Source organism: Lissotriton vulgaris, chromosome 8, assembly GCF_964263255.1.
Source record: "Lissotriton vulgaris chromosome 8, aLisVul1.2, whole genome shotgun sequence".
NCBI lineage: Eukaryota > Metazoa > Chordata > Amphibia > Caudata > Salamandridae > Lissotriton > Lissotriton vulgaris.
The window spans coordinates 586,073,234-586,088,844 of NC_141696.1; the positions used below are offsets into that span (position 1 = coordinate 586,073,234).

A 15,611-nucleotide genomic window follows, 5' to 3' on the forward strand; every position below is an offset into this window, starting at 1 on the left:
TGGACCCTTGCTGTTTGAACTCTGAACTTCTTATTCTCTGATCACTGTTGTAGTTGTTGCCAGCACGACCACTCCCTGAGGTCTGGCTTACACTCACCCCACGTCCATCCAGCACAGGTGTCACTGAACATGTTACCCTGGCAATAAAAGGGGCTGGGCCCACGTACCCGTAGCCAGTTTCATGAACTATCTAGATGTGTCAGTGTGGTCTCCTTGGCCTTCCCCGACCCTGAGGTTCCTTTCTGGTCATCTGTGGAGCTTGTGGGGTTGGTGTTGTCCTCTGCACTCAGTTCAGGTGCATCCATGGTGCAACGCAGTTTATTTATTTTTGCCTTTTTTCTGTTCTGCTTTTATAGTGCATTTTCCCGCACAACACATGGAAATTGCAGGCCTGACGCAGGTTATCGCTGATTTTTGTATCGCGATTTGGGGCCTCACAACTTTTTCACATTTGTGTTTTGCATTTTTTCGGTGTTCCGTTAATTTTAAAGCAGTCATTTGACGCATTATCGTGAGACTATCGCATGGTGCCACCGGGTTGAGAATGCAACGTTAGCACAGCGTTATTTTCCCGCAATAGACTGCGATATGCAAAGTTGCTGTAAACTAATTTTGCAATAATGATCACACGTTCTTGAGAATATCCCACTATATGTCTAACAATTAGTCGCTTGTTTCATATCCCAATGGAAGAAGTGCATATCTCAGCACTAAAAGGAAAGCACCTTCATTAACAGGTTAGATGTTTTTTTCACAATCCACTATTCCCCTTTATTTTTCCATCTCACTCTCTCTTGTTCTCTGTATAATTTGCTTGATAAATATTATCGCATAGACTGTATTGGTTTTAAAATCAATAGCTCTGGGGGATGAGGGTAAAGCTATAAATAATTTATGTAATTCACTTTAATTTGGTCATTCCAGAAAATTACTGATTTTAAATAATCTTTAGGTTTAAAAAGCATTTGTTCAGGAAATAAATGTACAATGGTGTATGCTGTGCAGCGCATTGTAGGGATACTGCAACTCATTGAGGAGATCCATGACCTCATAAAGGAGCGAGTATGAAGGTTGAGTTCCTTTACGAGGTCATGAAACTTTGAGATAATTTGCAATATCCTCCTAACGTACCGTAGAGTGTATTTTATTACTTATAATACATGGTCGCACGATCACCCTTCCCACACACTGTGGAAATCCTTTGTGTCTTTCCCCTTCATATGAAATAGCTAGGATGGTTACAAACATGACGAATAGAAAAGGAATCCATAATGCAAAATTAAACAAACCAAGTAGCAGTTTCAAAAACATTTTAGAATCATTCTAATGTAAATCAGATTGAAACAAAATGCTGTAGCCTCTGATGTTTCAAAACAAGCATAATTATTCTATTCTTTAGCGGCTTCCATGCGTCGGACGGCCCCTGGCCGTCCGACGTCACGATGGGCGTGTGCGTCAGACGGCCGGGGGCCGTCCGATCTGTGCCCGCATCAAATTTGCCCGCACCGCGGCGGAATGTGCACCGTGGCAAAACAGTTACTGAACTACAGTGCACCAAAAAATAAATATGGTGCCATAATGCTCTTCTTTCTGCTAACCACTGTTCATTTTAGAAAAACAGACAACTCAAAGCCAGTTTTTCTTGTTTAAACTGCATCTGTAATCAAGCTCCATGACCTACCTTTCACCTTGGCTGCAGAAAGGATGCATTATGATATCATATCTCAACTCTAATAAATTATTACAGCTAAGACGCTAAATCATTTTCTTATTACAGATGACTTGAGATGTCACAAACAACTTCACTGCAATAAGGAAAGTACAAACATGTATATGCAGGCTTCCATGTATTATAGACAGGGCCACTGGATTTATGTGATTCTGCTGGCACTGCTTTTTTTCACATAAATATGGATTTGCCTCATTTGCCACTCAATCCATCATCTGCTGCATAATCTGCAGATTTAAACAACAACAAACATTGTGTTTCTTGCTCAAACGGATCAAAAGTTACTAAAAACGCAGCAAACGTGTTTGCATGCAGTAGAAGGCCCTTGGCAGCAGTTAACTAGTCATCTGTCCTTTGCTTATTTCTGCATTTAGTTGTTAAACTGATAGTAATGAGGTGAAATATTTTCCCAGGCTGTATTACCTTGTGTAAAAAAATCAAAATCATGAATTAATCCTATCCAAAAATGTTCCACGTTGTGCAGCAGAATTTGCTTTTTCTTGGCACATAATTTAGTCAGCCCTTCCGTATAATTTGGTGTTCCCCTGCCTCTTAGTTCCAGTGGCCCTGATTATAGATCTATACTGTGTGTATGGGATAACTTATTACTATATGTAGAAAATCAATATTTACTTGAAGCATTGTGCAGTTAGACAAAATAATTAACTTTTGAAAACTTCTAAACTCAATTGTACTTATAAAAATATAGTATTTGATCAAGTATTGGCTGATGTAACTATCCTTAAAAGCTGCAGCTACTGCACGGGTTCCTTCGCATGCTGTCTGTCACAGCACTGAACTGTTATTTAAACAGAACTACAGAATCCACAGCGTGTCGTTTAGTGGCTCTTTCCGCCTGACATCTTGTTTACAATACACAGCGGTCACCGCTACAGAACTTTCAGCGTCCATCGCACGTAGTTCAAAGTGCCCCGCTGAATAAAACTAACCGCCAAAGACAGGCCATATTTTCCAATACTATATAACAAAAACTAACACGCGTGTAAAATGCATCTTGGAAAGTGATCTTCAGATCTCCAAACGTTCCATTAAATATATAAACAAAAAATAAAAGACTTGTATGGAGCTCGTTTTAGCACTCCAGAAGTGTTCTTAAATATTAAGCCGATCAATGTAGTGAAAAAGTGTAACTCATAACTCTATCTGTAGTTGTTTCCGTTGGTGTGCAAAGAATAAGAGGGGGTGAAAGTTGGTGGAAGCTTTTTATTGTGTATTTATATATTATTTATTTATTCATTTATTTATTTTTGCTTTCGATTAGGACTCCTAAAGGTGTGGCTTCATAGCACATTGGATCGGTGTGCAAGCAATGCCCTCAGAGCAGGTCGGGGAGGATTAAAGGTGTGCCACACTCCCGACAATCATGGGGCAGAGAGAGGGAGAGAAAAGACATGGGGTAAGCAAGAGAAACAGACGGGGGGGGCGAGCACGACAATTTTGAGAGAGAGGGGAAACTGGGAGAGCGGGTGGGAGACTGTAAGAAAGAGAAAAGATGAAGGTAGAGAGAACGAGTGTAAAGAAATCGAAAGGTATGAGGGGGCATTGGAGAAAAGCAGTTGAAAGAGGGGGCAGGGGAGAGACAGAGAGAGCGCAGGTGGGAGAAAGCAATGTCGCGTGACAAAGTTAGAGAGAACAAGAGAGGAAGGGAGGGGTGGGGAGAAGGAGAGATTGGGAAAAAGAGGGGGCGTTGAGGGGTACAAAGACTGCAAGGGAGTCCTGGAGAGGGGAGAAGGGGAAAAGTGAAAGAGACAAGAGGGAGAGTGGGTAGAGGGGAAGAAAGAGTGAGAGTCGGTGAAATAAACCCGGGGGCGGAGGGGGGCAGAGACATTCCGGGGTAAGCGTAACGTAGATGTGTTGTCACTCTTGAGTAAGAGGTAGATGGGCGTTGAGCGTTCCTCGGAGAATCGGGTCCTTCACCATTTCTTATTGACACTCCCTTGCCCACCGGACATGATTCGCAATCGTACACTCTCCATGCAACACACATTACGCGAAAAGCAAGAGTACATTATCGAGCCTTTAAAGGGCGTCAAAACGGTACAGACAACAATGTTAGTGGCGTAAAAATCCTGACTTCTCGAAGTGTTTTCAGCACCTCGCCCCACCCCAGACACCTGCAACATGTGCAACACACTACGAAAGAAGTCGGGGAGCGACTTTGCATTTCAGGTACCCCCCCCCCCCCCCCCCCCCCCCCCCCCCCACTCACACACACACTTTTGTTCTCCCAAACAATAACTATTTGAATGCTTTATTTCGAGCCAACAATAACTGGCGTGCGCTGTCCACGGGCGAGAAAAAGAGCGCATATGTCAGGACCAAACCCTAAAAAAACACATTGCTCGTGTGGGATAGTTGCTTTAGGTGACAGTGGTGGAAAGAGGCCCCAGTTGGGAGGAATAGGTAGCGGTTGGAAAGAAAGACGTAGAATGGACTACATTTGCAAGTTTGTGAGGGTGCGGATACACCTCATCACGTGGCAAAGCTGTATTATTTCACTTTGTGCAACCAGGGCATTTTGATTATAAAGAGGCCATACTTCGGATGTGATCACCAAGGTCGATGGTAGAGGGGCACTATCGTGACATTCCTACCGCATAAAATACATGTGTATTCTTCAGACAGGACCTCAAAATCAAAAGGTCCCCTATGCCTGCAAACACCAAGCCTTCCATTTAGCTCCGAGTATTGGTGGAGGATATTATTTAGGGCGCAGTGAAATACTTAATTTGCCCAAGGTAACACATTTTTTTAAAGGAGGATGTAGGGATCAACGAGGTAGGTTTCTGACGTCGGAAGCACTCACAAAGCCACGCCTCCTTGGTAAGAATTGAAGTAAACTGTTGCTTCTTCGGGGACGCTGATCGTGGCGTGAGCTTTATAGTCCGGGGTTCAAAACAGGCAATGCAGTCCTATGTGAGCTTGATAAAGACTGTCTGTCTTCCTTTCAAAGTGCTCCGGCGAGGTCGCCTGTGTAAAAAGTTTAGTTATAGCTACAGATTCTGAGATATGTTCTTCTAGTATTCTCATATGTCACCCGTGAGGTAAACAGACGCGAGATTTTGCGTAATGCTGCCACCTTCATACGCGAGTACTGGCGAAAAACTACGCAGCTCATTGCGCATTTTTACGCGCGCGGGCACGGGATGCGATACGCGTGTGTGTGCCTGTGCACACGTCAGCTTTTTTCTGTGTATATGTATTGGAAGTGGTGCGCGCCGTAAATGTCCTGTGGCCCTGTGTGACGCGTTCAGCAAGTCTTGCATTTTAGCTGACCTTACTTTTCATTTTTGGAGGATTCTTTCTATATAGTGTTCGTTCGCCTTTATAAGTTTGCCTTACAGCCTCAGTGTGTAATGTGTTATTGATCAAAAATCAAGGAATGGTTGCAGGTGCAACCTGTGACATGGATCCCTTGGATTCCGCTACCACACCCTCGGGCGCTTGCATATGTGACTGAGTGTGTAATAATTCTGAATGTTTTTACTGCTCCACCCTGTTGGTTTTACAATACCATGAAGAACTTTTGCCACTTTCGAAAGCTTCTGGCTGCCTAAAAAACGTTATTGAAGTGATTCGGGATGTCTTAAAGACTCCTAAGTAGCTGTGACGGCGACTGGAGCAAATAATGACACGGGTCAAGTGCTAACTGGCGGGGTTACGTGCAGGGGAAGTGCAGGGGAAGTGCCGGTACCTGGGGGCCAAGTGCGCGCGAGCGGCTGACAGCTCCTACGCAGGCCTCACGGCACACAACCCAGGGGCGTGAAAAACACTCCGGGCTGCAAGTGTAATAAAATGCATTATTTACAGGGGAAATCGCGCGACTGCTTTGCTAAAAATGTGCTCGGTGTTCATATTAAAAAGGTCTCGAAGTGATTCCGTCAGTATCCGTCAGTGATTTCCCGAAGAGCCCCAATCATGCATGTATTTACATACCATTCGCACATCAGCAGTCACACAAAGCAGCAGGCAGACACAGCCCACGCGGCTCCACTTTACAGATTCTCGCGCGCGCGAGGTGTGATTGGAAGACTAGAAAGGGAAGAGGTTATTATGGGGTTGAGGAGGGAGGAGATGGCAGGGGTTTTGGGGTGTTGGCATGGTGCAGTGGCAAGTTTCATACTCTTGCTCGTGGAACACAGACCCCACATTCTCACACTTGGGTGGGGGAGGGGGGCAAAGAACTAAAGTCTAAACACAACATCACAAAGAAAATAACAAAATGGGTAACCTCGGTAATCCAAGGGAACCTGTGTTTGCGCAGCATAGTTTTAGAATTAATTTCCCCATCCAGTTGATCCCTTTCCTCACAGCTCCGAACTCTACTAACCTCTGTGAGCATCATGTGTTTCAGCAAAGCCCCAATTCTGATGATTACCACATGAGGCGCGCACGCGAGGAGCAAGATAATTGGATTTTTCTGAAACAATGCGGCGTCTCGCCGCGCCCAGTGCCACATACCCGAGCTCAGCCCAGCCTCTGACACACCCAGCCACATAGGCAGCGTTGGAGGCTGCGACGAACCTCAAAAGACCTCAAGACATTTCCCTCAAAAGTCTCTGCCCTGGAGGTTCCCGCCAGGTGCGATTGGTGGTGGTTTACAAAAACAGAAGAGAAGCCCGTGGGAGGACGTGGGGGTGTTTGTAGGGATGTTGGGGTGTTGACAACGTGCGTAGCTGGAATTCACAAAAGTATTTGCTGCACACAGGCAGCTTGTGAGATTGCAAGAGGCCAAGAGACCCCTGGCAAAAGTAATTATCAGTTCAACCTCCAAAAAACAGGCCCAGGCCTTTATCAGCGGGGTGCTCGGTTATTAGGAAGAGGCATAGTTCCACTGTTTAGATTTAGGTATCTTTGGCGCCAGAGAGGTCTCTTCACCATAGTACGACTAACTACAGGTGTACAGTGTCTAATAAAAGTGGGCTTCTAGGCGGTATGTGCCCTATTCATCAATTTGAAGCAGTTTGACTCTCAGCGAGTTGTGAACCACCAACCAATACACCCTTATTTCTGAAATTTCGCACAAAACGGACGCTCTTTCTCTGTTGTGTTGAATGAGCACATTGATTTCTGCATCGGTTCAAAGCTCAAGCTTAATTACACTTCAAACATGTTCTCACTTTATGAAAGTGTTCCCTTATATGGATTGTTATTTACTCCAAGCGAAAGTTCGGGCCTCTCCCATTTTCATTTTCGCCCGGGTGACATCTTGCCAGTAAACGGACCACACACATCGTTCCAGACATCATTATCTTTTATCGATTGACATTTTTGATCGGAAGTGTTTTGAGGGATTCTACTTTTCAGTACGAACTGTCCGGAAATCCTCCTAGCTCCTTGGAAAGATCGAGCTAGCTTTAAGGCACCACATTAAAGCAACACGGCCTCCCTTGAGCGCATGAAAACAATTGCATCTTTTAATTATATCGTGACTGTTCTGATTAAAAGTGTCCTGGTCGGAACAGGACGGGCGCACACGCCCTGTAATGACTGCATTTTTTTTGTACATCTGCAACTGTTTATTGTGGCTAAAACCACCATGGTGTGAAATTAGAAAGATGCGTGGAGTACTGTACGAGGCATTTTAGGGGCCTGTGAAGGAGCGGTACAAACTATAGGGCCACGTTAACTGGAGCGCCAACGTTTAGCCTCGCTAGCTGTTCATCCTTCGCCATTCAGCCGTGGGTAATGCTCGACTTGGTAACGCATCTACCGACCCTAAAGAATAGTGAAAGGAGGGGGGAAACGAAGGCCCCGAGTTTTGGTCCCCTCCCCCCAATCCCCCCTTTCGTCAGTGGCGTAACGTAAAATGACGCCCCCCTCCCCCAGACTGTGACGAGGGACAGATATACCTTGGCCTTGAGGCAGACCGGGGTCCCCAGAAGGGTTAAACCCCTCCACCCCCGCACTGCAGGGGTTGGTGTTACCCCCCTGCCACGCATTCTCTGTTGAGCACCAAACGACAGCTACAACTGGGGCCCAGTTGGCCTCTGTGGCAGCAGGGCCCCGGTGCTACTGCACCTGCTGGTTGCTGACAGGAATCCAGTGTCGTCGGCGGAACACGAACCGCTGCTGATGGCGCGCCTGCTGAGAGAAAAGACGAGCGTCCCTGCCCCTGGTTGGAGGCCTCAGTTCCAGAAAGCGAGCTGCGCAGTGTCTCTTGGGGTTTCCTCTGCCTCTCTGTGTCCCACAGGGACAGTCCCTCCCTTTCATTAGATGACAGGGTCCCCACGAAGAACATTACAGCTCCTGTGATGTTCCCTCGAGAGACACCCGCACCCGTGATGTTCCAAAGCCTTTTATTAGACACCCGTTAACTAGGCTTCGAAGTCCCGAAAAAGAAACTGCTGGCGTTTGAGAGACTTAGCGCTACAACGCGGCTTTTTTGCCACACGCCAGAGCTATACAAATCAGAGAAACGAACACATGCTTAATTAAATAAACTGTGAACGTTTTCACACGACTTCCTACTACAAATATACTTCGGCTGCATGTATATTTGCTACGCCCAACTCCGACTGCAGACTCTGCCAGCCTTAAATGCATCTCTCCTCACTTTTCCCAGCACAACATCACAACAGACGTATTAACACCCCCAGCAGATCACGTGCTCGACGCGCGCGCTCAGGTAAGCCCTTCTCTGATAGGCTCCGAATCCCTGCCCTTACTGGGATTTCATACTCCATTGTTGTTTACGTGTCGTATTTTATCACCCTATCACAATAGGTATCTCAATTACACCTTATGTCATCTACGTGACAGCTATGTCATTTTCGCATCTCATTGATGGGAAAACCTTGCGACCTTTGTGTGTTATGGCCCATCCCGGGGTCCAGGCCCCTGAACTGTGCCAACCCTACACACCGAAATTACTGACCTCCGCGTGGGTGGTAATTAAGCAATGCGCCATGGGACCCCGAGATTTGCCCGGTTCGCATCCTTTAATTTACAATGACCTTAATTTACTCAATGAAAAGTGTTCTGTCACCATTTTGGGGCCTTCTAGGCGCTAGAACTGTTAAGGTTTAATAAATAAATAAAAGACAAACGCTCCCTCTCACACTGTGTGTACTGGTAAAACGTCAGTCAGTCACCTCTGCCCCTCACCCCAAGTCTTTTTACGGCACGCGCGTGGTATGTCTCAAATGCACCTATTGAAAGACCAAGGTCACACACTGCAACCTGTCCCCACATGCTATTGACCTGTCTGGACAAGGCATCCTGCTGTGACCGCAGATGAGACGCAGCAGCCACGGGCTCCGGTCTGTTTCAACACCGCCTGACACTGGGCCTGAATTATCACCGCCAGCCCGCGGATGAGGTGGGGGTGAGGCGGTGCAGTAGAAAGAAAGAAAGGATTCCCTGGGGTAGGGAAAGAACAATGGGGAAAAGCAGGGGTGATGATGACACGCGAAAAGAAAAGGGAGTTCTCTGTATGCAGGAAGGGGTTCCTATGCCCACTGACAACAGGGACTTATACAGCTGGGGTACAGGCCGCTGCTGTTATTCATGGGTCCAAGACCGTTACTTTCACACGGGTACAGGCCCGCTAGTTACACTGGAACACCCTGTACTGTTATTACACGGGTCAGGGCCTGATATGGTCACACGGGTACAGGACCGCTACTGTCACTCGTGTACAGGCCCTCTACTGTTACACTGGAACCCCTGTACTGTTATTACACGGGTCCGGGACTGATATGGTTACACGGGTACAGGCCCACTACAGTTACTAAGGGACAACCTGTGCTACTATAGCATAGCTGCAGGCCTGCCACTGTTACAGCGAGACAGTCAGTGTTATTGTAGCAGGAGTACAGGCCGGTGCTATTGTTACAGGGGTACCGAACGCTACTGTTGCACGGGTGCAAACCAAGTATGTTATACAAGGGTACACACCGCGACTGTTACACGGGTACAGGCATTTACTGTTACAACTGAGATGTCAGTGCTACTGTTACCCTAGTACAGGCCAGCCACTGCTAGACGGACACCAAATACTAGTATCCCAGGGCCTGTATGCACCAGGATACAACTTGGTTACTGATATACGAGTTCAGGCCTCATACTTTTAAGAGCCCCCACAGATGTTCCAGGTGGGCCCACCACAGCGACTGCTGCCGGGGTCAAGGATCAGCCGGTGCTACGTTCCATTGGCTGGTGTCACAGAGGTACGGGCTCCCCTTCTGTTAGAGCGGGAAGGCCTCTGCTGCCGATCCAGGGATGCAGTGCCTGATGCGGTCACATCTGTAAAACCAGTGCACTGTCACGAGGGCACAGCCCTTGGCTCCAGTGTGACGAGGATATAATGTAGGGTGATCTTCGGTTGTAAGTTACCGGCCTCAGGGGCAGAGCGAGCGCTGCACCCAGAAGGGCGCAGCCCCGTCGACCTGCCGAATGGATACAACGCCTGCGAATCTGACTGTGCCCGTCCCTGATTAATGGGCACTGTACCCCGCTGCCTGCCTGCTTGCACACAGGCAACTGACGCTTTCCATCAGACAGTACCCACTGCATGCGGGATCTTCTCTCCCTGTAACTAACAACGTCACAGGAAACAACGGCCGCGTTTTTTTTAAACTGAATTACCAGAAAACAATGTAGGCCTCGCAAGGGTGGTGAAAAGTGATGTATAACTAGTAATACAAATGGCGCTAAACAGAGTTGTTGCGTTGCAAAGATAGGCATTTGGAGCACAGTGTTTACAGCCACTAACCAGCCACACATCTACTGAGTGCGAGGTAAGAATTTTATATTTTACGCGTGCTCGCTTGCAACTGGGAAATAAACGTTCTTAGCGAGAGGCCAAAGAAACAACTGAAAACTGCCACACAACAATGACACGTCACTTCAAAAACACCCTTCAGCAATATGACCCTATTATGAGCACACGACTATTCCATCGCTTTTTTAAAAACGTTCACTTCCTTTCCTGATTTGAATATAGGTTTTGCATCTCCTTAGCGCCGAGAGCGCGGCTTCTTGGCTCATTAACAATGCGTATGCACTGACTCAAACTCTGCTCGAAGTTGAAAAGTCCTGTGTAAATACTCTGAAAGCAGGTGCAAATCTTATCATATTGTGTTCTAATTGTACACTTTGCAAAGCCGCTCCCTCTGGCTTAATGGATGAAAGAACGTCTGGGACCCACAGGATGTGCTCGGGATACAAATTAGGAGAAACTCTGCTACCCTTTATATAGTAGGGGTATCCAACCAGTGCTGCACGTAACAACACAGTAAGTAAGCACATAACTTAAAGTGAAATTGGGCTTGCGAGAGGGGGTACACATTATACATGTATCTGCAAGTTGGAAATCCATGTAGAAAGTCGTGGTAAGAAAGAAAGACATTTAATAGAGAAGCAAAGACAGAAAAAACGGTATTAAGTACTGAGAGATGAAAGAACAACAGAAAGAACTTCAGAAAGAAAGATGGAAAGACAAAATGCAAAAATGAGAAAGAAAGGAAGAAAGAAAGAAAGAAAGAAAGAAAGTAAGAAAATAAGAACCCTAAAGCAAAAAATGATGTAGTATGGCGAAATTAAGAAATCCATTTATGAAAAAGAATGAAAGCAGACAATAAAATCAGTCAGAACAGCAACTTTTGAGATAAAGCATCAAAAATAATAGTAAATGAAAATCACTATTGAAAAAAAATAAACAATCATTTTGGTAAAGTTTGTCAATCCACTTAAAAGTTTTGTTGCCCGCCCATACACAATCTAAAATAGTTTACGAACAAACAGAAGCACACACTTATAAAAGCCCGACTTGGGGCTGACTTGTCGGCACCACCTACTACTGTTCAAAGCGTCACTTAACCTAGATGAAGAAAGTGAAAACAACATCAAGCGCGTGAAACAGCAGCAGCGCTATCTCTGCTCACAACTAACCGCCGGCGCGTGTCAACTCTGCAATTAGCCACATTTCGACTCAAATGCTTTGAGGCTGGTAGTGTGAGTGATCTTCGGAGGGATTATTACCAGTTACTACAGCCAGCAGCCAGTACTTAATCGCGCAGGAGCTTACATTGTGCTATCCTGCTGCACTTGTACTCAGGCAGCGCTTGCCAACTTGCCTTGCGTGCTCAAGGCGCTCTGCAATAGAACGGTGAATTACTAAAACGGCAAGTTAACCTCATAAACACACACACATGAATGTGCATAGACCCCATGAATGAAATGACGATAACTTCCATTCTGTTCATGTACGCAGTCTTCTAATTAATACCATCAATTACAACGTGATTATGGGTACCATGTTTGCGAATACACAATTGTAAGTATACTCTATACGTTAATTGATAATTATAAGGTGAGCCACATTCCAAAACTGGGGATAACTGCTTTGTACTTCAAAACACACAGAGCACCGCCGCTGGGACTCTTGCAGTTCTGACATTGAATGCGCGCAGTTTTAGCACCCCATGCCAGAAGCCCACTGACAGCGCCTTGACAACCTCATCGTTCAGGACCACCGGCAAAGACGAACTGTGGAGTCCGAGAGCCCGAACACGAAGTTTGTCCGGCGCTCCCCGGCTGGGCGCACCTCGTGCAGCAGCGTCGAGCATCCCTGCAGGTTGCACTCCGCGCATCACCTGGAAAAGGTGCCACCTGGATCGCCACAGCCACTAGGCGCTCCCCGCCAGACACTTGCAGACATGCGCAAAAAAGGTCCAAAGTGAGCCCGAATCATCACCACGTGCAGAGGGATGCAGGTCCGAGCGCTGCACGAAGAGCCGTGACTGGGGGGCACAGTCCGCTTCACTCACCTTCGTTGGTGGGATGCGGGCTCGGCTGCTCCCCGCGGCAGAGGAGCGCGGCGCAGAGGAGGAGCAGGGGCACGGCGAGCGGGGAGGGATCCATGCTGCTGCTGCTACTGAGGGCAGGGGGAGCCGCATATCTCCGCGCAGCGCGCAGCCTCCCAGGATGTGAGCGCTCCGCTGCTGGCTCCCATTCCTCGCCTTCCCGAAGCTGATGTCAAGTTTGACACTGGAGATAAGGAGGAGTCTGTGCCCCTGCGGCTGCCGGAGCCCCGCTCCCCCTGGGTCCTAACGCCGCCTGCCAAGGACCAAAGACGAGCAGGCAAGCCACAGCTCTCGGGGATACCCCACACGCTCTCTGTCCACACTGCACTCCTGAAAGAGGCTGCCGAAATATTTCGTACCCAGAAAGTACACGGTGCTCATTTTCCATTTATTTTAATTCTATACTGGCACCTGGGCACGCATTTACACAGACAGTGTGTGAAAGACTGAAGATGCGCAAGTTGTACAACGCACATGGCACGCACATGGGCAGTTAGTATGATTTTATTATGCCCGTCATCTCACTTAAGAATGAAAGGCAGAGCTGGTTTGTGTTCAGCATGTGTCTGCTCCGGGGGAATGCCTCAATGCCAATTTGCAAGCTTTCCTATCGCATGAGCCTTTCATCAGATATTGTTTTACATTGCTCATCTATCGCAAAGAAAATGATACGACAAAGCGCGTTGCAATTATGAACCAATTAAGGGTGACTGAGAGTGAGAAGAGTTAAACTCTCGCTGACCCACTGCAGACATTATATTCTGTTACAAAGGGACCTAGTGACTTGGAGGAGGTAAATGAATACTGAGATGTTGGACTACCAGGCCTACCACCTCTTAGGACCTCTGCGTCTGGTACAGGAAAGGGCAAACACTCTCAGTCTGCAGCCCAGTCTTAGCTCTTACACCTTCATTGGTTTTCTGTGTCTTTTCACAGGAATTCAGAGACAGCTAGCCATCTATCAATTTGTAGATTCATAAATAAAATGCTGAAAACAGTAATATCCGATGAGGCTCACTGTAAAGTGCCGGTGAGCAGGCGTAGGAACAGATGAGCTGGAGAGATGAGATGCCAGAAGTAGGTTTATTGATAAAGACAAGCAAACCTCAGGAGTGCGTCCATCCTCAACGAAACTCAGGTTGCCATAGCTGTTGGTGACTAAGTATGGGTGAAATTTGTGAATTCGCGGTCCGTGAATTACCGTGAAAGCGAATTCGCGGTCTGCAAAAGTCGCGAATTTGTGCAAACTTGTGATTTTTTTATTTTGGCGTGTTCACAGGTTTTTTTTTCAGTGCAGCTACAGCGAACTTACCCATGCGGTCGTTTTTGGGCGCGGCCATCTTGTTCGCGGGAGGAAAACAACTCGACAAACTCAAAATCAAGGTAAGTCAACCCAGCGTGCGCAAGATTGTATTTTTACAGCGCGAACAAGCAAAAAAAAACACGAACTTGCGAACTGCAGATTGTTTGGCAATTTCACGCAATTCACGGATCGCAAAATTGCGAAAAATCCGCAAATTTTGCGACCAGAACAAATTTTCAGCCATTCTTATTGGTGACCAACGTATTTCGTTGATGAAGAAGGGCACAAGAGATGCACTTTCAAACATGTATGTTTTAGGAAATGCACACCAATGTAGAATGTAGAACAAGGAACAAATGACATATGAACATAAGGAAAGGACCACAAAAAGGAATAAACATCAGTAAGCACCAATACATTATGTAAGCACCATTACATCATTTCCCTCCCATAAAGAAATGAAAGAACATGTCTTAGAGAAAAGGTATAAGTAAATGAAACTTAACACATGTAAAGATCTCTAAACCTAGAAGGAACAGAACAATTACGATGTGTTCTGCATACACCAGAATTAGATGGGGCAGCTCCATTTAATTCCCTTTATTGATGAGACACAACTCGTTGATAGTTTGATTCAAAAGAAGATGAGGAGATGGTGAACTGACAACAAGAAAAGCATTATGAACAAATTGAGAGTTTAAAGCAGTGTTTGAAGCTTCGTCAGATGAGGTACCTAAAGGGAAATGTGATAAATTCAAGTTATCATCAATAAGGGTATTCTTAGAAGTGAGGATTTTAGACACCTGTTCAGAATGAAGGAAGTGACCCGATCAGGGACACCCAGGTCACTCGCGACCACCTCTCAGCCTACCTCACAAATGAAGAGTCGGTCAGACGGTGGAGAATACCTACCAAAAGTATTTATTGAAAGTACACTTGAGGGGAGTCCCGTCTGATCAGCCTCCTTAGATTGCTACAGAGGGATTGACTTCTACCAACCGGGTTACATCTAATGTACACTTTCAGAGCCACGAAAGACACGCCCAGACTGGAAATTTCCAGTTGGTGGCTGGTGAACAATGGAGATACAGAAGGATGAGTAGCAATCCCAGGACCGGGTACATGTTATCTCAGCGTCAAGGTTAATCTGCCTGCTCCCTGCCGATCTCAGGGTCGAAGCAAGCCTATCTAGTGAGAAAGGTATGCAATGACAAGAACAGTCTGTTCATGAGCACAGGAAAGCTCAACCTTGGAGAAATAAAAGAAAAGGAAAAAAATAATATAGCAGCTGCTTTCGCCGAGGCAGACATAAGAGAGAGACAGAAATAATTTTGGGTCATGGCTCAAAATGGCGGCTAAATTTAAAATGGTGCCGCAAATGTTAACTTTACATAGAACAATACACAAGCAAAATGAATGTATACCATTTACATTTCAACAGACCCTCCTTTTAGCATGAGCTAACCATTGGAAGTTGAGAGAGTAGAGAGCGCAGCATAGCACGCATACAACATGTAATCTTCAAAATTCAGAGCACTCCATGAATTCAGCATCAAGTGAAAAGAAGTCCTCAAATATACCCTCAACTATGTGCATAAAGCTATCTATCTCCTTCAGAGTCATAACCACAGCATTAGTATCATGGACGGGTGTCTTCTGGTTTGGGGGTGAGAAGTGTGATACAATAGGAGCAATAGCCTGGGAGACATTGTATATAGAGACAACAGATGAGGAAAATACCAGCGACTAC

The 15,611-nt window shown here is 46.3% G+C and overlaps 1 protein-coding gene across 3 annotated transcripts in view; it reads right to left on the minus strand.

Annotated features, from left to right (window-relative positions):
- Positions 1 to 12,709, minus strand: part of EPHA3 (EPH receptor A3) — an 861,555-nt gene extending 848,846 nt beyond the window's left edge. For all 3 annotated transcript variants that reach the window (XM_086934429.1, XM_086934428.1, XM_086934427.1), the window contains exon 1: positions 12,523 to 12,709. In XM_086934429.1, coding sequence (XP_086790555.1) covers positions 12,523 to 12,616 — 94 coding nt within the window. In that variant the 5' untranslated portion in view covers positions 12,617 to 12,709. The remainder of the gene's footprint in view (positions 1 to 12,522) is intronic.
- Between the last annotated feature and the right edge of the window lie 2,902 nt (positions 12,710 to 15,611).